General features: G+C 39.0%; 2 protein-coding genes across 2 annotated transcripts in view; one reads left to right on the plus strand and one right to left on the minus strand.

Annotated features, from left to right (window-relative positions):
• LOC128235813 (multiple epidermal growth factor-like domains protein 11) overlaps nucleotides 1–23,839 on the plus strand; it is a 156,077-nt gene that overhangs the window by 31,198 nt on the left and 101,040 nt on the right. The gene's annotated exons all lie outside the window — the stretch shown is intronic.
• Nucleotides 2,407–7,940, minus strand: LOC128234072 (uncharacterized). Its single transcript, XM_052948062.1, has 12 exons — nucleotides 7,717–7,940; nucleotides 7,338–7,422; nucleotides 7,067–7,150; nucleotides 6,286–6,356; nucleotides 5,888–5,962; nucleotides 5,353–5,411; nucleotides 5,155–5,246; nucleotides 4,660–4,722; nucleotides 4,272–4,370; nucleotides 3,802–3,852; nucleotides 3,145–3,325; nucleotides 2,407–2,675 (listed from the first exon to the last, which is right to left on the minus strand). The coding sequence occupies exons 6-12, from the start codon at nucleotides 5,375–5,377 to the stop codon at nucleotides 2,563–2,565; spliced, it is 624 nt and encodes a 207-aa protein (XP_052804022.1). The 5' UTR covers nucleotides 5,378–5,411; nucleotides 5,888–5,962; nucleotides 6,286–6,356; nucleotides 7,067–7,150; nucleotides 7,338–7,422; nucleotides 7,717–7,940; the 3' UTR covers nucleotides 2,407–2,562.

A 23,839-nucleotide genomic window follows, 5' to 3' on the forward strand; every position in this document is an offset into this window, starting at 1 on the left:
TTTATATAAAATACAACAAATAGGACGTGGTATCCGTCATATACTAATGTGTAATACATCTACTCACGACGTTGGATCCGTCGTTTAATTCCATAAATTACATGTAATTCCGACGTGGTATCCGACGGATGAATTAATAATATACATATAATTCCGACGAGGTATCCGTCGTACAATGTGATAAAATACTTGTTATCCCGACGTGGTGTCTGTCTGATAATCTTATAAAATACATGAAATCCCGACGTGGTATCCACCGGATAAATTAATAATATGCATGTGATATCGAAGTGGTATCCGTCGTATAATGTGATAAAATACTTGTTATCCCGATGTGGTATCCGTCTGATAATCTTATAAAATACATGAAATCCCGACGTGGTATCCACCGGATAAATTAATAATATGCATGTGATATCGAAGTGGTATCCTTCGTATAATGTGATAAAATACTTGTTATCCCGATGTGGTATCCGTCTGATAATCTTATAAAATACATGAAATCCCGACGTGGTATCCGCCGGATAAATTAATAATATGCATGTAATTCCGACGTGGTATCCGTCGGATAATTTGATAAAATACATGCAATCTTGACGTGGTATCTGCCGTATATTAAAGATAAAGAACATCTTTTATTTTCCAATTCCACCAAAATAATTTTCCATTCGACGTAATTCGTCGTTAATGAACGAATTTGAAATGTGGTCTCCATTTTAAATACATTTGATACAACTGTATAGTCGTGTCGTTAATTTTTCGTCTTGAAAAAAATTGCAATATACCTTCTCTGTACTATCAGTAATTATGTCAATAATTGATTTTCCTCAAACCAACAACTAAACTATTATTACCTAATTCATTCCTCAAGCATTGCATATTAATATACCCGCCATATATGTATTATTACATACCTCTGCTTGCGCATTCATGCTTGCTCTATAATAAATAATATCCGCTATTTTCACTATATTATTAGTTTCTAAGAATTGCTATGAGCAAATTCGTTGACCGTTCTCGGTGCGCTGTAGCCTCGTAATGACCACCTTGGTGTGCTGATAAGCCGCGTCGGTTATCTGTGGGGCTCAGAAGGGATTTTATGTGTTGGATGAAATTTAATGTATTGGAAAAGACACATTAAGTTGGCTGGTTACCAGGTCTGTTTGTTCTGGAACATTTAAGTTAATGTATTGGAAAATAATTACTTAGTTGGTTGGTTACCAGGGCTGTCCATTTTGGAACAATGTAGTTTGGAGCAATAGTTTAGTTTATGTAATAAAGCTCCCTTTAACCCCTTATGCAGTTGTTTGTTTAAGTTTAATTAAGCTACTTAATTGTATTTAGACAAACTACTGCTGGCGCCCCCTTTTTTCACACCTTCTGGTCATGTGACCTCTAATGGGTTTTTCTGGGAGCCAATTCCTCGCTCCGTGCTAGTTATTACATGCGCACTTATCTGATTGGACGCTTGCCATATGTTTAAATTACCCTCCCACCCATTCCGATTTCCGTATGACGATTAGTTTATATTTTATCAACAGATGCAATTTTAATTATTGAGTGTTTATATGTTTGTTCATATTGTAATGAGCTTATCATATTATGTAATTGTTTGCCATATTATATTTTTCCTGTGCTTTATATATGTATTGTTCGCGCGCTTCTGTAGTTTGGAGCAATAGTTTAGTTTATGTAATAAAGCTCCCTTTAACCTCTTATGCAGTTGTTTGTTTAACTAGCGTTAAATGACCTTCAAAGGCAACGTCGCCTTTGAAATGGGTCATGTTATGTTGATTACGTATTATGTTTATACAGGAAATACCACTGCCTAGTTTTGCATACTTCTAGATTCAAGAACGCTACCAAAGTGCACTTAAGTGACTGATTTTAGTTTAATTTAATCATGAAATGTCTACCTTATCGAAGTTAACACACAGTCCGTAAAACAAATATCACAGTACCCGTCTGTACATTTTCCAGGGTGTCCATGGAATCTCCATGGAACTTCCATGGAAATTCCATGGAAAAAAAGACTGCGGAACAACCGGAGTATTCGGACTGACTTTCCGCAGTCCTTATTGCTGATAATATGCTGGAAAAATTGGGGACATATGTGGAAAAGTTGCGAAACATGTACTGCGGAAAAACTCTGGAAATTATATGGAAAGTACCCTGGACATTCCATGGAAAATTTCTCTGACCTGCGGAATATCTGGAGTATTCGGACTGTTTTCCAGAGTAGTCCCTGAAACTTACTTGCGGAAAAGGTGCGGAATACATTGCGGAAATCTGTGGAATTTCCATGGAACTTTTGAAGACTTTCCGCAGTACTGTAAATTCCTTTTAAAAAATCAAAAACGAATGGCATAAAAAAACAATGCAAGTCACGAACTGTTCCAAGCTTTACTTAAAAAAAATAATTAAAAAAATAATATATAACAATAAATTGTTCCTTGATAAGGTCACACGGTTCCCTCATTAAAATAATAAAATCATTTAAAAAAGATTATATAACATAAAGTTTGTCCATTATAAGTTCCCCACAAATCATTACAAACAGCATTAGTCAGAAGTCTTTAGTCTTATTTTTTTAAACACTCTCGAGGGTTTCAAAATCTCCCTTATTTTGTCGTCAACAGCTGCTGATGACATGCTGTATTTCTCTGTGATGATTTCTGGAAAAGAAAACACACAAACATTATATATAACTCAGTTTCTCCTAAAGATAGACAATAGTTCCACTTCTTGCTGATCACTCTAAATAAATGGACAATAGGATCACTATAAAAAAATACTGTATAAATTAAATTTTCTATGCATATACAAAAATAGACATGCAGGCTTGGCAAGACAGTTTTTACTTAGTATTAAGATAGGCTGTATTAAGATCTAGGCTTTAAAATAGTCTTGCAGTAAGTCTTGAGGTGGATTATTTTATTCATATTTCACAGTTTGTAATAGGTAAATATATATATGATGATTTTTTTCAAGGAAATGTCAACAATGCAGGATTTACACAATAAATTTGTCACAGCAAGGACAAAACTTCAGTAATTATCAAAAGAAAAAAAACGTATCGGTATATTTCACTGTTAAATTTACCTTATAGTTAAAAAAAAGAAGAAATCAATATTAGATAAGTACCATATATAATATCCATTTTTGTAAGGTCCTCCAGGACGGGCCTCCTATCATATTTTACATTAGGCCGGCCTCCTCCAAGCGTCCTGCCCCTATACTCTTCCTCCTGGTACAGCAGCCGAAAGAGAAGTTTAGCTGCCTTGGAGTAGTCTCCGACCCCGTTAATCCTGGCAACTAACTGGGCCTATAAATGTACAAACTCAGCTTAATTCATGCAAAATATAATAAAAAACATGTAAATCATTTCAACCTTCACAGAGAATATGTTGCATCAGAAATAGTACACATTAAAGATTTTGAAAGCTATAATATAATAATTACTGGCTGAATGATATAAAAATCTCATCCTTGACCATTAATTTCATAGGCTGGGTAAAGTGATGTGCTAGTTTAGCTGATGAGAAGACCATACATAAACAACCCAATAATGATCTTTAAACAGAACCTATTACTAAACTGTGAAAAGCAATAAAGCTTAAATTAAGATCTTGTTAAAATGAATTCAGGTCGGGCAGTCATTTTCATTTTGAAGCTTTCTACACAATTTGAATTTAAAGAATATGATGGACTGTTTGAGGCGGGAGTGAGATTAAATGGATATCCAAAAGATGAAAGTTGTAATTCTTAATTTTAAACATTGTGCTTGTATTTTTTACATACCTTTGTATAGCTTCCATACAGTGTCAGTTGGGATGCAGTGCTGCTGTTATCCTGAAAAAATATGATGTTTTTATATAACATTTAGTTTCAGAAATCTATATGTCATGTAAAATAATAGTAGACATCAAGGATACTGTTTTGCATAGAGCTCATTCTTTACAGCTTACTAATTATTTAAAGCTGTACTCCCACAGATTGTCTGCTCTGACACTTTATTTTATTTTTCGTCTTGAAATGAGCCAATTTTTGGGTAAATGTCAGGAATCCAGTGATATAAGAAAGCTGACTTCAGATTTGATCGTATATTTTTATATTCATGGTCCTAAATTGATGTTTCTGGCTCAAAGCATTAATCAATGCTTTAAAAAAACTTCTGGATGTTTTTCGAACAATTGAGACCTGTTCCATTAAAACAATTAACATTGAAATTGCAAAGATAAGATAGCTTTTCAACACTTGAGAAAAATTACCATGGTATCCACAGAAGATGGTTGCTCTTCTTGCTGTGTCACGAATGATGTTGTCGTCGTTGAATTACCAATTGATGGACTGTTCAAACTGGATCTGTCCTAATATTATTGAAACAAAAATAAAATTATGAACATGTACAAGATTTCTCAAATGAAAATTGCTTGTTGTAAAATGAAATGATTATTCAATGCAAGATGAAGGTTTAAACAGCATATTAACAGCTAAAACAACATGATTTTATCCGTCTCTCAACTGATGCTTGGTTCCATAAAAAAACATAATAAGAGCTCCATTATGATGCTGTCTGGAGTTCGCTTAAACAATAGGGAAAATACACTAATTTAACCAAATTTTAAAAACTCTTCTCAAACAAATACACAAACTTACAAGTTTGTTAAACACTCGTCCTGGGTAAGACCTCTGCATAAGCCATGCTGTCCTTTGTTCCAACTGAAAAATGCAACAAACTCATAAATATACAATAACTATGAACTAAACAAATATTATCTTTAAATATATATTACTAAAATGAAAACACTTTGATTCTACCAACTTTAAGCCATTTAAAAAAAAATCCACTCATGTTTTTAATGAAACAATAGTTTTATCACTAGATGGAATTAAGGGTCAGTCTGGATAAAACATATTACAGCATGCATAAACTCTTTAATACTGTGTAATGTATTCTCTGCAGCAAATGTCAATATACATCTTATATATTTTTTTAAAGTCAAAATGGGGCATTATATCTCAGAAATTAACAGAAAATGAAATACTTAAATCTTGAAAAGTTTTTTTATTTTGCTGAGCTCAAAGTTAATGCATGATGCATACAATTGACACAAAGGATATGAGAATAAAGTCACGCTTCAAGTTACTCACAGTTCCAAGCCAGGACCATATCTGAGACAGCTGGCTCTCACATTGGCAGCTATAGGTTCCAGCATACGATGATGTAGATGTTGATGGTTGAGCTGAATTTGGGGTAAAAGTTACATTAAATTGAGGGAAGAAATGTTTTTCAAAGCTTTATCTTCAAACATAATTATTTCTTTTTAACTTCATAGAAACATTACATACCTGGATACTCATTGATGACCTGCATAGTCTGCCCATAGACTGCACTAGTCTCTGAAGCACTGAAATTGATGTACCACATTAAGGAAATCATTTTAACATATAAACATATACTTAAAGCTGCAGTCACACAGACAGAATGTTTTGACAACTTTTTTTAGTTTTTGTCTTGAATTGAGCCATTTTTTTGTGCAAAAATCCATGGAAACCAATTATATAAGACTGCTGACAAAAATTAGATCACAGATTTTTATATTTAAGTTCAGAAATTGATGTTTTATGCATTTTTCTTAAACCATAACGGTTTTAGCCATAAAACATTAGTTTTTCTAACGGAAATATGAAAATCTGCAATCTAATCTTTTGTCAGAAATCTTATATCATTGGTTTGCAGATATTTACACATTTTTTTTCTCCTTCCGAGACAAAAAATAAAAAAGTTGTAAAAATGGAAAATGTGAGAGTGCAGCTTTAACATGTTAACTTAATGTATTTTTGTGTGGATAATAAATAGAGATTTAGTTTTTATCATGTTTACCTGTGTTTTTCTGGTGTTCTGAAAGCAGATCTATGTTGTCTGGATTCATCAGCTGGTGATATGGTAAAAGGAATGCTGAAAAGTAGATTTGAAATGTTTTCATGATAATGCTAGATGAAAAGAAGTACTTAAAAAAAACAACAGCTCTGTAATGTATGACTATTCTTGATCTTAGAAATTCTGGATTCCGAACGAACGAGTGGGTCATATTTCAAAACAAAGTGTGTCCGTGCTATTATATTATATTACATGCACAAAATAAAAAAACAATTATTTATTAGTGATAATTATATTGATATATTTCATTTTTTAGATGTTATATAAACACATATCTTTTTAAATAACATTTCATAACAACTGCATATATTATTGCTATACAAACATTGTTATACACATACTCCGGATTTTCTTGGTGTTTGTCTGCTTCCTCTTGAAGTTCAGTTAAGTCGAGCTCAGCAGATATTTGCTCCTTAAAATCAATATATCAGTTAAAAAATTGTAACTTTATCAAGTTGATAGATCTTTTTAAATTAAATTGATTGATTGATATATATCTTACATTTTAGGTTAACTGGCTCAGTATAAACACATAGTTCCTCACAAAAAAAATGACAGTCATGAAGTTCTTGACAAAACAATCCAGGGCTTTTTCTATAGTACCCACGGGTCCGACTATCGGACCCATTCCCAAAGCAAAATATAAGATATTTTTCCCAGTCTTCAGAAAAAAAATCCCAAATTAAAAAAAAAATATATATATATATATTTTTTTTTGTAGAAATTCTTTTTACCTGTACAGTACTGGTTCATTTTCAACATCCTAATAAATTATGTGATGTGAAGTTTTTTTGGTAATTGAACTCAGAAATCATTGATTATCATCAAATTCAGAGATATGAAATATTATCTGTCATGATTTATTGCAATAGATATTTACACCCCAAGGATTGATATTTCAGCCATTGTTGGTCTTTTAAAGGGAAAATAAACTAATATTAAATCATTTCCTAATTCACAGGAGACTAGACAGCTTTTCCTTTTCACTGTAAAATTTCCCAATTTCCTCATTTTCACGGCGCAAAATTTCCCAAAATGTCTAGGGTCTTTTTCCCAAAATGGGCAGAAAAAGCCCTGCAATCATATTCAGAAAAAGACTGGGTTATATATAAGCATACTTACTAAAGTTTTCAAGGCAGGTGGGTTCCTTTTCTTTGGTGTAGAATTCTTCCTTTTCTTTGGGGTAAACGAAACCTCATCCCGACTCTGTTGATATAAACATGTATTGATTGATATGAAAGAGTTCAATCCTACAAGCATTCTTAAAATCATATGAAATCAGAAATGCAATAGAGAGTTAAATGAAATAAAGTTATTTTGGTGTTTCAACTTCTATATTCTTTCAGGAAGTCGTTTTATTTTCTTTACATTCATAAATTTTAAGTAATATTACGTTTTCAGTAGAAGACTTTCTTTTGCTGTGTTCAATCACAATGGCTTTGTCTTTACTAGACTGCTGGACTCTAACTGGTACCTCTCTGCAAAAATTGTATGGGAATAAATTTGGCATGAAAATAACTTTTTCAGTACAATGACAAATGGTGATTTCAAAACAATAGTTATATTGTTTAAAGTCAACCAAGTGCTTACAGCAATTTAAATTTGACTCGGTCTACCAATAAGAACCATTATTTTTGGCCAACTGCAGGAAACTATTTCTTACAATGACTACTCAAGTGTAAAAAATACATTTTGTACATAAATGAAAAACAACAAAAACAATGTTATGCTAAGATGCTCATTTACAACATATCTTGATAATAAATTCTTACTTTGCCAAAGAAGTGATGGGTTGGTCTTCTTCAAGAAGAAGCTCTTGGTCGATGTTGTGTTTTTTCAGTAATTCCGAAAACCCGTCTCCACGGAGAGTTTTCTGGAAGTTTTCCCGGTCCTCCTCTCCTATGGATGTATCACATCTTTTTGATAACAATTTTCAAACCAGCAAAATACGTGTGTAGTCATAACTGCATATATGTGCTAGGAAAACGGCCGAAAAAATGTTGGTTTATACCGGTGAAATTTTATTGCTTTGTTGAAATTGCAAAAAAATGGCTACATTCGACTGATTTTATACACGTGTGTGCAATATCACGTAAATTGTTTTGTTTGAAAAAATTGATTGAAATTTACAGTTAACTGCAGTTATTATGATGACTTAAAGCACATGTATGCCGAATATTAGAACGAGTAAGAAGTTAATAGGAAGATGAATGCTATAAACAGACGAAATACAACATACCGCCAATTTTTCCAAGCAGGCACTGATGAAGTCCTTTAAATCCCCTGCACCGTAACTTTACCATGTCACCTTCCTTATAAGATCCACAATCTTTTCGTGGCTCTTCAATTTCCTTCAATGGAATAATGCTGCCCATTATAGGTTTGTCTTCGACCCACAAACCTAACGCTATTGTCGCCATTTTGTGAATTACTAGTGTGGCTTATCAGCTCCTCCTGATAGCGGGCATATTTTTGGCTCAAGCGTGTTTCATTGCTCAGTTAATTTCAAATACTCTCTGGACAATAGCATCTGATTGGCTAGGATACAAGTAGATACTCGGAAGCTTACGATGGAAGCTTACGATTCAATCTCGTTATATACTCTGTTGTCATAAATTACCCAGCTGGTCACTAGTTAGTAGAATAGATAAAGCTCCAATTTATCGAAAGGAATACCATTTTCCCATGAAAAAATGTTGATCTTATTCAAATCAAAGATGAAAATCTGAGAAAGGATGGCAACAGGTATTTATACATGATTCTCTTTATTATAATAAATGACGCATTATTATCATGACAGGATTTCTTTAGTTTGTGAATAATTATCATGTTTTAACTCAATTTAATTTTCGATTTTCATTGCACAATTCAATTGACTGCATGTTTTTTTCTTCTAATTGATCAAGAATCAATAAAAAATACGTATGTATCGTAATGCATGCATGGTAGTGTTTCTGCAGAGTTGCACAAACTCACGAAAAAGAACATTGGTGTCTGTTAAACAATGATTCAGCAGTAACAGTTTGTACTTGTAAGTGTTACTGTGTGTCTGTAGCTGCCTTTGTTACAGTCGTTTTATTATAACTATAAACTAATGTCTTCATTATTTTTAACTTTAAGGAAGTGGTATTTTATTAATTGGATGTTGCATAGGGGAAAAGCAATGGAAGTGCCCCGTCGAAAACTGCCAAAAAGTGCTGTCCAGGAAACAAACTTTGCATGGACACATACAGTGTTACCATACAGAAATTATAAACAGATTAGGTAAGTATATGTATATTTTCGAGTGTGTATATAAAATAAGTGGTAGGTAACCGTAATCGATTAATAAATCAAACAAGCCTCTCCAAATTACGCTGTCTGAAAGATACCAATATATTGTGATAACGATCTTAGATAATTAGCGATCAACCACTTGTTCATTTTCTCGTGTGAAACCTGGTGAGGCTGCAGAAATCTTGCTTTTGTTTTATTATCATCATTTATACTCAGTATGTAATTGCAATTTTCAGTTAAATAAAATTTTCTTTCACATCAATAAAAGCTAAAACAACATAAGACTGTTACGGTGTAGATTAAAAACCTAGGTTTATGTTGGTTGGTGCAAGGTAGAGTTTTATTGCCCTAATCACGTGAGTTTTTTAGGTCTAAACCAAGATATGTGTATTACTATATTCAGTTATTATTAAGACAATTGTTATAAATATAAATTGAATTTTATGCACAATTAAGCTTGTGTTTCCTATCATTGTTAAACAATATAGATAATTCAATAAAATGTGTGACTTTTAACCACTGTTTCATATATAGCTGTTAGAATAACGTATTTTGTATGAAAAGTAAATATGATCATATTATATTATATGTATTTCTTTTGTTCAGATGATGACTGCCTGGCAAATTCTTACAAGCTATATGAAGTAGATCCCAGTATTCCTGTGTACCCCCCCCCCCCCCCCCCCCCCCCCAGGTCCGGGGAATAGCAGGGGCAGGGGCCTTACTGTGTACAATATGTACTCACAACCCTTACTAATTCTAATTTAACTTAACTTTTTTATGTATTTAAACAAAGACATGAATGCATATTTTTTCGACCTCAACACAAAATTAAATACTTTGAAAAGCAATGACTCTAACGATTGTTGTGATGTGGCTTTTGTTCAAGCAATTTGTTTCAGAAAATAATAGTATGATATTTTAACAGTGAACCAACTGATGAGAGCTGGGATACTGTTGATGCTGTTGAAGAGGAAAACAGGCTATCAACTTACAATGATGACAAGGACAGAAGGCCACCAGATGATAGTACCCCAGCTCCTGACCTGGCCACCACTATTGACCTTGCGGAAGACATTTTTCCAAATAATGACAGTGGAGATGATGAAATGTCACTTGAAAGTGATGGTGAAATGACAGGAACATCACACGAAGATTCAGAGTCAGAATATTGTGAAAAAGAGATTTTGCAACAAGAGCAAAATGAAGGAAATCCACCATTGTATGTATTGCCAGAGAACAGCAGTCCGTATTACTCCCCAATTACCAAAACAGAACATGCTTTAAGCATTGGTGCCATTGCAACAAGGCATAACCTCTCAAATTCAGCAATAGGCGACATTCTAAACCTGATTCAGTTGCACATTCCACCAGCCAACATTGGGCTGTCAACAATTCAGGAGCTGAAAAATGAATGTGGGTTTGGAAAAGATTATTTAACACAACAGATGTACTGTGACCTATGCAAAAAGGTTTATACTGATGATAAAATTGAAGTCTGTCCCAATCCAGGTTGCCCTGGAAAAAGTGCTGACGGCAATCAGAAATATTTTGTGAAGAGTGATGTGCGACAACAGTTAAAAGAAATATTGGAGAGACCTGAAATTTGGGACATGATAAAAGACAGCTATGACGTTCAGGAGTCTGAGGTAATTTCTGACATTAAATCAGGCAAGTCGTATAAAGATTTGAAGAAACAAGGAGGATTTCTTTGGAACTCAACAAATATTACTCTAACCATGTTTACAGATGGTGTGGCTTTGTTCAAAAGTTCAGCAGTTTGTCTCTGGCCTGTTTATCTTGTAATCAATGAGCTTCCTCCTTCGGAAAGGTTCCATAAGAAGAACATGGTATTGTGGGGAATATGGCAGGGAGTTGGTAAGCTGAAGATGCTGATGTTCTTCAAACCATTTGTGATCGACATGCTTGATCTTTATTCTGTTGGGCTTGAATTCAAGACAAATAATGAAGAACTCATCAAAGTTAAGGTAATGCTCTTGATTGCCACTATGGACCTACAGGCAAGGGCTTATGTCTTGACCATGACTCAACATAATGGAGAGTATGGCTGCGTATACTGTCTTGAGCCGGGAGAAACAACACCAAGTGGAGCTGGTCATTGTAGAGCATATCCCTTCAGGGAAATCTCGGCGGCACCACGAACAGAGGAAAACATCAAGGAATCAGCAGCTAGAGCCCGTCAGTCAAAAGCACGTGTAATGGGATTTTATGGCGAATGTGCATTGATGTTCTTACCTTTAGCATTAAGGAAAATGTTGTAATCGACTATATGCATGGTGTGCTAATGGGGGTCACCAAGAAACTGCTTGAGCTGTGGTTTGATGGAAAGCATTCCAAAACCCTTTGGTTCATTGGTGATAAGGTTAAGGTGGTAGACAAACATTTACTGGGCATATATCCACCATATTTTATTCATCGACGACCAAGGTCAATTGCAAATACTGTAAATCACTGGAAAGCATCAGAATTAAGAAACTGGTTGCTGTTCTATGCTTTACCTTGTTTAAAAGGAATCCTTGACAATGTATATATAACTCACTTCAGCTGCTTGGTAGAAAGTGTTTACATTCTTCTGCGTGAGGGGATAACACAAACAGATTTAGCCAGGGCCCATCTACTCATTGAGAAATTTGTGAAAAACATTGAAAACTTGTATGGAAAGCGTTTCATGAGTATGAATGTACACAATTTAGTTCATTTGACAGAAATGGTTGAAAAGTGGGGACCATTGAGCATTATGAAAAGTAATACAACAGAAGTGTATAATTCTATTTCCATAACACTCGCATTATTCGATTTAATTACAAACATATAAAAGCAGTGTATGCAAGAATGAATTAATAGATCTAATCATTTAAAGAACATTATATTATTTGCCCACCACATTATAGATTCTCATTTTAATGCACTTCATAAAATAAAGCAGTAACATTCAATAATTAAATTGTTACTATTTTAAAGACCACAGTTGAAAATACAAACTTCTATTAAAAACTAATAACATCTGAATCATTTGTGTATTTTCAGAGGAGAAATGTTAGTTTTACCAGTGCAATGTTTGAGTGAGCCTTTAATTGTTATGAATGTGCAGGGAAAACTGTATGCAGCCTGTCTCCCAAACCACCATGAAACAGACATGAAGGACATTCATGTATCACAACACAGGAATTGTTAAGTGAAAACAACAATTCAAATATAGTGAGCTTTTTGGAACAAGTTTGCTGTACATTTAGATTTATTTTATTAAATGATTATGTACAACAGTAATTGAAATGTACTTGCAGTATCTGTAATGTGTTCATAATTGATGTTCTGTTTGAGGGAACTTAATGTTGTAATTTTAATGAACTAAGCTTATGAATGCTTAAATTTTATTTTTTATTTATTTACTTTCAATACTAAAATATTTATGAATAAATCAAATGTCATCATCCAAGTGCTACTTTTTAATTATTTTCAAAGACAACTATATTCCATAGGCAATGAAAAAACTTTAAAAAAAATCTCAAATAATTCTCAACAAAAAAAGCTAAGTCCAAACTTGGTAGAAAAATGGCTACGTTCTTTTCCAGAGTAAAACAGGCAGAAAATATTCTAAGTCCAAACTTTCCATATAGATGCCACAGGTTTCCAGGGTATTGGAGGAAAATATCACAAAGTCCAGAGGTTTTCCACTCTGTTTTCCAGAAGTGACTCTGGACATTTTTTTGCTATCTGTGGAAAACACTGGAAATTCCATGGAAAATCATGTTTTTCCATGGAAGTTCCGCAAGGTATCCACTCTTTCCAGTGCTTTTCCAGACCTACTCTGGAATATATACAGACGGGTAATACCACTGCACAGTTTTGCTCATTTCTTAAATTTAACAGTGATACCACAGTGTACAAGAGGAAAAACATAAGCATGCTGTTTTATTAAAGCAAATTTACAAAAGCCAGAGCTGAATACCGTAAATGACTGGGTATAAGACGATAGGGGGTATTAGACGCAGGGAAAAATATCTGTGAAAAGTCCAAGAAAAAAACTTTTAATCTATGTTTTTGGTTAAAAGACGCATAGAAAAGATGTCAAATCGTCTGGCATTTTCGGCCACCATGTTTGTTGACAGTGACAAAAAATTTTTTTTTCGTGAAAATGGCAACGGTTATCTTTAAAACCATACAATGATAAACTGTTGAGAATGAAAAGTTAAGTTATGCAAAAGCCTTATATTGTACGGGTTTGTTCTCAAAATGTCAACACCTACAGAAAAGAATAAAGTACCGTAATTCACCTAAGAGTTTGGACACCCATAATTATTTAAATAATTTATTTTGCGTACCTAATTTTCGGACACCCAAAGGACATCAATCATAACTTTCACAGACGAAGATTATTGATTTTATCTTTACAATGCCTGGCTAGACAATGCCTGGCTAGATTACCTAACCGTGTACACCACTGTGACAAGTTAATTAGTTACTACCCCATCCTAAACGATTTATTGCCTGTTGACATGGACCTATAGGTCCGTGCTGTTGAAAAGGAAGTGTGATATATTTATTGAAGGATTAAAGAAACAACAAGGGCAATCAAGGGATTAAGAAAACATAAACATGACATGTTTGTAAAACGATCTGCCAATAAACTTTCAAACTTGTACCACACTTATAGTCTGTAAGAAGCAATAATCGTACAGTTATACATTAATCCTGCATAGCAATGCCCATGCTCTCCACGAGATCCTCGTGGGTATAACTGTAAGTTATGTGACGTCACACAGCGTGACTCTTTCATCTAAAGCCGATAGAATGTGTTTATTCAATTCAATGCATGTATAAAATGGTGTTTTAAATAACTTGATGAAGGATTTACACTTATAGGCGTAATAAATAAGTTAATGACCATTGATAAACAGGTTAAAAGCAGTCGAGTTCACACCTTCTTGTACAACTGACAAAAAATATTTTGACAGTGCCCAACTTTGATTTTATATATGCAAGTTTAATTATTGTTCAATTCAATTTATTATTCAAAATAATATTGAATAACTTTAATCAAAAAATATTTTTGTTTAAATTATAAACGTCTTACGATATACCGTATCCCGATCTTCAACTGCCGTTTTAACTCATATATACTCGATTGATATGACGCGAGTAACATCCCTTTCTACATAAATCTAAACAAACTCTAGGCTTGAAATCTACCTCAGAAAAAAAGTTAAAAAAATTGTTACTGGGTATTATACGCAGGCCTTTTTTTGCATCGAAATCTGAGGGAAAAAAGGGCGTCTAATACCCAGTCATTTACGGTAATGTTGAATGACGATTTTTAAAGAAATACCGTTGCTTATTTTTGCACGGTTATTATATTTGAAAGAAATTCCGTAGTGTAGTAACTGTTTCTAAGACAAAGTACCATAGCGTACTAATGCTGTTTTTAAATTTCACAATCTTATTTTAATGAAAAACGTACCACAAATTTGTTGCAAATGTGCATTTTGCGGCTGTGGAACTGGACATACCTACTATTTCGGTATGTTTCAGTCGTCTACAGTATTCCTACAGTAAAACAGTAGCCGTAACCAGCACCCTTGAAAAATTGGTCTGCATAAGGAGGCTACGGTAGCGCGTCGATGTACGGTAGCGGTATTCGAAAGGATATGGCCACAATGTACCTAGGCTTGTTACTCAGGTGGAGGGTATATGGCCACAATGTACCTAGGCGTGTTACTCAGGTGGAGGGTATATGGCCACAATGTACCTAGGCTTGTTACTCAGGTGGAGGGTATATGGCCACAATGTACCTGGGCTTGTTACTCAGGTGGAGGGTATATGGCCCCAATGTATCTAGGCTTGTTACTCAGGTGGAGGGTATATGGCCACAATGTATCTAGGCTTGTTACTCAGGTGGAGGGTATATGGCCACAATGTATCTAGGCGTGTTACTCAGGTGGAGGGTATATGGCCACAATGTATCTAGGCTTGTTACTCAGGTGGAGGGTATATGGCCACAATGTATCTAGGCGTGTTACTCAGGTGGAGGGTATATGGCCACAATGTACCTAGGCTTGTTACTCAGGTGGAGGGTATATGGCCACAATGTACCTGGGCTTGTTACTCAGGTGGAGGGTATATGGCCCCAATGTATCTAGGCTTGTTACTCAGGTGGAGGGTATATGGCCACAATGTATCTAGGCGTGTTACTCAGGTGGAGGGTATATGGCCACAATGTATCTAGGCTTGTTACTCAGGTGGAGGGTATATGGCCACAATGTACCTGGGCTTGTTACTCAGGTGGAGGGTATATGGCCCCAATGAATCTAGGCTTGTTACTCAGGTGGAGGGTATATTGCCACAATGTATCTAGGCTTGTTACTCAGGTGGAGGGTATATGGCCACAATGTATCTGGGCTTGTTACTCAGGTGGAGGGTATATGGCCACAATGTACCTAGGCTTGTTACTCTGGTGGAGGGTATATGGCCACAATGTATCTAGGCTTGTTACTCAGGTGGAGGGTATATGGCCACAATGTACCTAGGCTTGTTACTCAGGTGGAGGGTATATGGCCACAATGTACCTGGGCTTGTTACTCAGGTGGAGGGTATATGGCCCCAATGTATCTAGGCTTGTTACTCAGGTGGAGGGTATATGGCTACAACGTATCTAGGCTTGTTACACTGGTGAAGGATTTATGGCCACAACGTATCTAGGCTTGTTACTCAGGTGGAGGGTATATGGCCACAATGTATCTAGGCTTGTTACTCTGGTGGAGGGTATATGGCCACAATGTACCTGGGCTTGTTACTCAGGTGGAGGGTATATGGCCCCAATGTATCTAGGCTTGTTACTCAGGTGGAGGGTATATGGCTACAACGTATCTAGGCTTGTTACACTGGTGAAGGATTTATGGCCACAACGTATCTAGGCTTGTTACTCAGGTGGAGGGTATATGGCCACAATGTATCTAGGCTTGTTACTCTGGTGGAGGGTTTATGGCCACAATGTACCTGGGCTTGTTACTCAGGTGGAGGGTATATGGCCACAACGTATCTAGGCTTGTTACTCAGGTGGAGGGTATATGGCCACAATGTATCTAGGCTTGTTACTCTGGTGGAGGGTATATGGCCACAATGTACCTGGGCTTGTTACTCAGGTGGAGGGTATATGGCCACAATGTATCTAGGCTTGTTACACTGGTGAAGGATTTATGGCCACAACGTATCTAGGCTTGTTACTCAGGTGGAGGGTATATGGCCACAATGTATCTAGGCTTGTTACTCTGGTGGAGGGTATATGGCCACAAGGTACCTAGGCTTGTTACTCTGGTGGAGGGTATATGGCCACAACGTATCTAGGCTTGTTACTCTGGTGGAGGGTATATGGCCACAACGTATCTAGGCTTGTTACTCTGGTGGAGGGTATATGGCCACAATGTATCTAGGCTTGTTACTCTGGTGGAGGGTATATGGCCACAATGTATCTAGGCTTGTTACTCAGGTGGAGGGTATATGGCCACAATGTATCTAGGCTTGTTACTCAGGTGGAGGGTATATGGCCACAATGTATCTAGGCTTGTTACTCTGGTGGAGGGTATATGGCCACAACGTCTCTAGGCTTGTTACTCTGGTGGAGGGTATATGGCCACAATGTATCTAGGCTTGTTACTCTGGTGGAGGGTATATGGCCACAATGTATCTAGGCTTGTTACTCAGGTGGAGGGTATATGGCCACAATGTATCTAGGCTTGTTACTCAGGTGGAGGGTATATGGCCACAATGTATCTAGGCTTGTTACTCAGGTGGAGGGTATATGGCCACAACGTATCTAGGCTTGTTACTCAGGTGGAGGGTATATGGCCACAACGTATCTAGGCTTGTTACTCAGGTGGAGGGTATATGGCCACAACGTATCTAGGCTTGTTACTCAGGTGGAGGGTATATGGCCACAACGTACCTGGGCTTGTTACTCAGGTGGAGGGTATATGGCCACAACATATCTGGGCGTGTTACTCAGGTGGAGGGTATATGGCCACAACGTATCTAGGCGTGTTACTCAGGTGGAGGGTATATGGCCACAACGTATCTAGGCTTGTTACTCTGGTGGAGGGTATATGGCCACAATGTATCTAGGCTTGTTACTCTGGTGGAGGGTATATGGCCACAATGTATCTAGGCTTGTTACTCAGGTGGAGGGTATATGGCCACAATGTATCTAGGCTTGTTACTCAGGTGGAGGGTATATGGCCACAATGTATCTAGGCTTGTTACTCAGGTGGAGGGTATATGGCCACAATGTATCTAGGCTTGTTACTCAGGTGGAGGGTATATGGCCACAATGTATCTAGGCTTGTTACTCAGGTGGAGGGTATATGGCCACAATGTATCTAGGCGTGTTACTCAGGTGGAGGGTATATGGCCACAATGTATCTAGGCTTGTTACTCAGGTGGAGGGTATATGGCCACAATGTATCTAGGCTTGTTACTCAGGTGGAGGGTATATGGCCACAACGTATCTAGGCTTGTTACTCAGGTGGAGGGTATATGGCCACAACGTATCTAGGCTTGTTACTCAGGTGGAGGGTATATGGCCACAATGTATCTAGGCTTGTTACTCAGGTGGAGGGTATATGGCCACAATGTATCTAGGCGTGTTACTCAGGTGGAGGGTATATGGCCACAATGTATCTAGGCGTGTTACTCAGGTGGAGGGTATATGGCCACAATGTATCTAGGCTTGTTACTCAGGTGGAGGGTATATGGCCACAATGTATCTAGGCTTGTTACTCAGGTGGAGGGTATATGGCCACAATGTATCTAGGCTTGTTACTCAGGTGGAGGGTATATGGCCACAATGTATCTAGGCTTGTTACTCAGGTGGAGGGTATATGGCCACAATGTATCTAGGCGTGTTACTCAGGTGGAGGGTATATGGCCACAATGTATCTAGGCTTGTTAACAAACTCAGGTGGAGGGTATATGGCCACAACGTATCTAGGCTTGTTACTCAGGTGGAGGGTATATGGCCACAACGTATCTAGGCTTGTTACTCAGGTGGAGGGTATATGGCCACAACGTATCTAGGCTTGTTACTCAGGTGGAGGGTATATGGCCACAACGTATCTAGGCGTGTTACTCAGGTGGAGGGTATATGGCCACAATGTATCTAGGCTTGTTACTCAGGTGGAGGGTATATGGCCACAATGTATCTAGGCTTGTTACTCAGGTGGAGGGTATATGGCCACAATGTATCTAGGCTTGTTACTCAGGTGGAGGGTATATGGCCACAATGTATCTGGGCTTGTTACTCAGGTGGAGGGTATATGGCCACAATGTATCTGGGCTTGTTACTCAGGTGGAGGGTATATGGCCACAATGTATCTGGGCTTGTTACTCAGGTGGAGGATATATGGCCCCAATGTATCTAGGCTTGTTACTCAGGTGGAGGGTATATGGCCACAACGTATCTAGGCTTGTTCCTCAGGTGGAGGGTATATGGCCACAATGTATCTAGGCTTGTTACTCAGGTGGAGGGTATATGGCCACAATGTATCTAGGCTTGTTACTCAGGTGGAGGGTATATGGCCACAATGTACCTGGGCTTGTTACTCAGGTGGAGGGTATATGGCCACAATGTATCTAGGCTTGTTACTCAGGTGGAGGGTATATGGCTACAATGTACCTGGGCTTGTTACTCAGGTGGAGGGTATATGGCCACAATGTATCTAGGCTTGTTACTTAGGTGGAGGGTATATGGCCACAATGTACCTAGGCTTGTTACTCTGGTGGAGGGTATATGGCCACAATGTATCTAGGCTTGTTACTCAGGTGGAGGGTATATGGCCACAATGTATCTAGGCTTGTTACTCAGGTGGAGGGTATATGGCCACAATGTATCTAGGCTTGTTACTTAGGTGGAGGGTATATGGCCACAATGTATCTAGGCTTGTTACTCAGGTGGAGGGTATATGGCCACAATGTATCTAGGCTTGTTACTCAGGTGGAGGGTATATGGCCACAATGTATCTAGGCTTGTTCCTCAGGTGGAGTGTATATGGCCACAATGTATCTAGGCTTGTTCCTCAGGTGGAGTGTATATGGCCACAATGTACCTGGGCTTGTTACTCTGGTGGAGGGTATATGGCCACAATGTATCTAGGCTTGTTACTCAGGTGGAGGGTATATGGCTACAATGTATCTAGGCTTGTTACTCAGGTGGAGGGTATATGGCCACAACGTATCTAGGCGTGTTACTCAGGTGGAGGGTATATGGCCACAATGTATCTAGGCTTGTTACTCAGGTGGAGGGTATATGGCCACAATGTATCTAGGCTTGTTACTCAGGTGGAGGGTATATGGCTACAACGTATCTAGGCTTGTTACTCAGGTGGAGGGTATATGGCCACAATGTATCTAGGCTTGTTACTCAGGTGGAGGGTATATGGCCACAATGTATCTAGGCTTGTTACTCTGGTGGAGGGTATATGGCTACAACGTATCTAGGCTTGTTACTCAGGTGGAGGGTATATGGCTACAACGTATCTAGGCTTGTTACTCTGGTGGAGGGTATATGGCCACAATGTATCTAGGCGTGTTACTCAGGTGGAGGGTATATGGCCACAATGTATCTAGGCGTGTTACTCAGGTGGAGGGTATATGGCCACAATGTATCTAGGCGTGTTACTCAGGTGGAGGGTATATGGCCACAATGTATCTAGGCGTGTTACTCAGGTGGAGGGTATATGGCCACAATGTATCTGGGCTTGTTACTCAGGTGGAGGGTATATGGCCACAATGTATCTGGGCTTGTTACTCAGGTGGAGGGTATATGGCCACAATGTATCTGGGCTTGTTACTCAGGTGGAGGGTATATGGCCACAATGTATCTGGGCTTGTTACTCAGGTGGAGGGTATATGGCCCCAATGTATCTAGGCTTGTTCCTCAGGTGGAGGGTATATGGCCACAACGTATCTAGGCTTGTTACTCAGGTGGAGGGTATATGGCCACAACGTATCTAGGCTTGTTACTCAGGTGGAGGGTATATGGCCACAATGTATCTAGGCTTGTTACTCAGGTGGAGGGTATATCGCCACAATGTATCTAGGCTTGTTACTCAGGTGGAGGGTATATGGCTACAATGTACCTGGGCTTGTTACTCAGGTGGAGGGTATATGGCCACAATGTATCTAGGCTTGTTACTCAGGTGGAGGGTATATGGCCACAATGTATCTAGGCTTGTTACTCAGGTGGAGGGTATATGGCCACAATGTATCTAGGCTTGTTACTCAGGTGGAGGGTATATGGCTACAACGTATCTAGGCTTGTTACTCTGGTGGAGGGTATATGGCCACAATGTATCTAGGCTTGTTACTCAGGTGGAGGGTATATGGCCACAATGTATCTAGGCTTGTTACTCAGGTGGAGGGTATATGGCCACAATGTATCTAGGCTTGTTACTCAGGTGGAGGGTATATGGCCACAATGTATCTAGGCGTGTTACTCTGGTGGAGGGTATATGGCCACAATGTATCTAGGCGTGTTACTCAGGTGGAGGGTATATGGCCACAATGTATCTAGGCGTGTTACTCAGGTGGAGGGTATATGGCCACAATGTATCTAGGCGTGTTACTCAGGTGGAGGGTATATGGCCACAATGTATCTAGGCTTGGTACTCAGGTGGAGGGTATATGGCCACAATGTATCTAGGCTTGTTACTCAGGTGGAGGGTATATGGCCACAATGTATCTAGGCGTGTTACTCAGGTGGAGGGTATATGGCCACAATGTATCTAGGCGTGTTACTCAGGTGGAGGGTATATGGCCACAATGTATCTAGGCTTGTTACTCAGGTGGAGGGTATATGGCCACAACGTATCTAGGCTTGTTACTCAGGTGGAGGGTATATGGCCACAACGTATCTAGGCGTGTTACTCAGGTGGAGGGTATATGGCCACAATGTATCTAGGCTTGTTACTCAGGTGGAGGGTATATGGCCACAATGTATCTGGGCTTGTTACTCAGGTGGAGGGTATATGGCCACAATGTATCTGGGCTTGTTACTCAGGTGGAGGGTATATGGCCACAATGTATCTGGGCTTGTTACTCAGGTGGAGGGTATATGGCCACAATGTATCTGGGCTTGTTACTCAGGTGGAGGGTATATGGCCCCAATGTATCTAGGCTTGTTACTATCTAGGCTTGTTACTCTGGTGGAGGGTATATGGCCACAATGTATCTAGGCTTGTTACTCAGGTGGAGGGTATATGGCCACAATGTATCTAGGCTTGTTACTCAGGTGGAGGGTATATGGCCACAATGTATCTAGGCTTGTTACTCAGGTGGAGGGTATATGGCCACAATGTATCTAGGCTTGTTACTCAGGTGGAGGGTATATGGCCACAATGTATCTAGGCTTGTTCCTCAGGTGGAGTGTATATGGCCACAATGTATCTGGGCTTGTTCCTCAGGTGGAGTGTATATGGCCACAATGTATCTGGGCTTGTTACTCTGGTGGAGGGTATATGGCCACAATGTACCTGGGCTTGTTACTCAGGTGGAGGGTATATGGCCACAATGTATCTAGGCTTGTTACTCAGGTGGAGGGTATATGGCTACAACGTATCTAGGCTTGTTACTCAGGTGGAGGGTATATGGCCACAATGTATCTAGGCTTGTTACTCAGGTGGAGGGTATATGGCCACAATGTATCTAGGCTTGTTACTCAGGTGGAGGGTATATGGCTACAACGTATCTAGGCTTGTTACTCAGGTGGAGGGTATATGGCCACAATGTATCTAGGCTTGTTACTCAGGTGGAGGGTATATGGCCACAATGTATCTAGGCTTGTTACTCTGGTGGAGGGTATATGGCCACAATGTATCTAGGCTTGTTACTCTGGTGGAGGGTATATGGCCACAATGTATCTAGGCTTGTTACTCAGGTGGAGGGTATATGGCCACAATGTATCTAGGCTTGTTACTCAGGTGGAGGGTATATGGCCACAATGTATCTAGGCGTGTTACTCAGGTGGAGGGTATATGGCCACAATGTATCTAGGCGTGTTACTCAGGTGGAGGGTATATGGCCACAATGTATCTGGGCGTGTTACTCAGGTGGAGGGTATATGGCCACAATGTATCTGGGCGTGTTACTCAGGTGGAGGGTATATGGCCACAATGTATCTGGGCTTGTTACTCAGGTGGAGGGTATATGGCCACAATGTATCTGGGCTTGTTACTCAGGTGGAGGGTATATGGCCACAATGTATCTGGGCTTGTTACTCAGGTGGAGGGTATATGGCCACAATGTATCTGGGCTTGTTACTCAGGTGGAGGATATATGGCCCCAATGTATCTAGGCTTGTTCCTCAGGTGGAGGGTATATGGCCACAACGTATCTAGGCTTGTTCCTCAGGTGGAGGGTATATGGCCACAATGTATCTAGGCTTGTTACTCAGGTGGAGGGTATATGGCCACAATGTATCTAGGCTTGTTACTCAGGTGGAGGGTATATTGCCACAATGTATCTAGGCTTGTTACTCAGGTGGAGGGTATATGGCCACAATGTATCTAGGCGTGTTACTCAGGTGGAGGGTATATGGCCACAATGTATCTAGGCTTGTTCCTCAGGTGGAGGGTATATGGCCACAATGTATCTAGGCTTGTTACTCAGGTGGAGGGTATATGGCTACAATGTACCTGGGCTTGTTACTCAGGTGGAGGGTATATGGCCACAATGTACCTAGGCTTGTTACTCAGGTGGAGGGTATATGGCCACAATGTATCTAGGCTTGTTACTCAGGTGGAGGGTATATGGCCACAATGTATCTAGGCTTGTTACTCAGGTGGAGGGTATATGGCTACAACGTATCTAGGCTTGTTACTCTGGTGGAGGGTATATGGCCACAACGTATCTGGGCTTGTTACTCAGGTGGAGGGTATATGGCCACAATGTACCTGGGCTTGTTACTCAGGTGGAGGGTATATGGCCACAATGTATCTGGGCTTGTTACTCAGGTGGAGGGTATATGGCCACAATGTATCTAGGCTTGTTACTCTGGTGGAGGGTATATGGCCACAATGTATCTAGGCTTGTTACTCTGGTGGAGGGTATATGGCTACAACGTATCTAGGCTTGTTACTCAGGTGGAGGGTATATGGCTACAAGGTATCTAGGCGTGTTACTCTGGTGGAGGGTATATGGCCACAATGTATCTAGGCTTGTTACTCAGGTGGAGGGTATATGGCCACAATGTATCTAGGCGTGTTACTCAGGTGGAGGGTATATGGCCACAATGTATCTAGGCGTGTTACTCAGGTGGAGGGTATATGGCCACAATGTATCTAGGCGAGTTACTCAGGTGGAGGGTATATGGCCACAATGTATCTAGGCTTGTTACTCAGGTGGAGGGTATATGGCCACAATGTATCTAGGCTTGTTACTCAGGTGGAGGGTATATGGCCACAATGTATCTAGGCTTGTTACTCAGGTGGAGGGTATATGGCCACAACGTATCTAGGCTTGTTACTCAGGTGGAGGGTATATGGCCACAACGTATCTTGGCGTGTTACTCTGGTGGAGGGTATATGGCCACAATGTACCTAGGCTTGTTACTCA

The sequence above is a fragment of the Mya arenaria genome, chromosome 5 (assembly GCF_026914265.1).
Source record: "Mya arenaria isolate MELC-2E11 chromosome 5, ASM2691426v1".
Taxonomy (NCBI): Eukaryota; Metazoa; Mollusca; class Bivalvia; order Myida; family Myidae; genus Mya; species Mya arenaria.

Bases quoted from the DNA above. Each gene is read 5' to 3' on its own strand.
- LOC128234072 (XM_052948062.1), bottom strand. From the start codon at position 5,377: ATGCAGGTCATCAATGAGTATCCAG. The intron at 4,723-5,154 runs GTGAGTAACTTG...TGCATTTTTCAG, and splicing joins TATGGTCCTGGCTTGGAACT to TTGGAACAAAGGACAGCATG. The intron at 4,371-4,659 runs GTAAGTTTGTGT...CAATAATATTAG, and splicing joins GACGAGTGTTTAACAAACTT to GACAGATCCAGTTTGAACAG.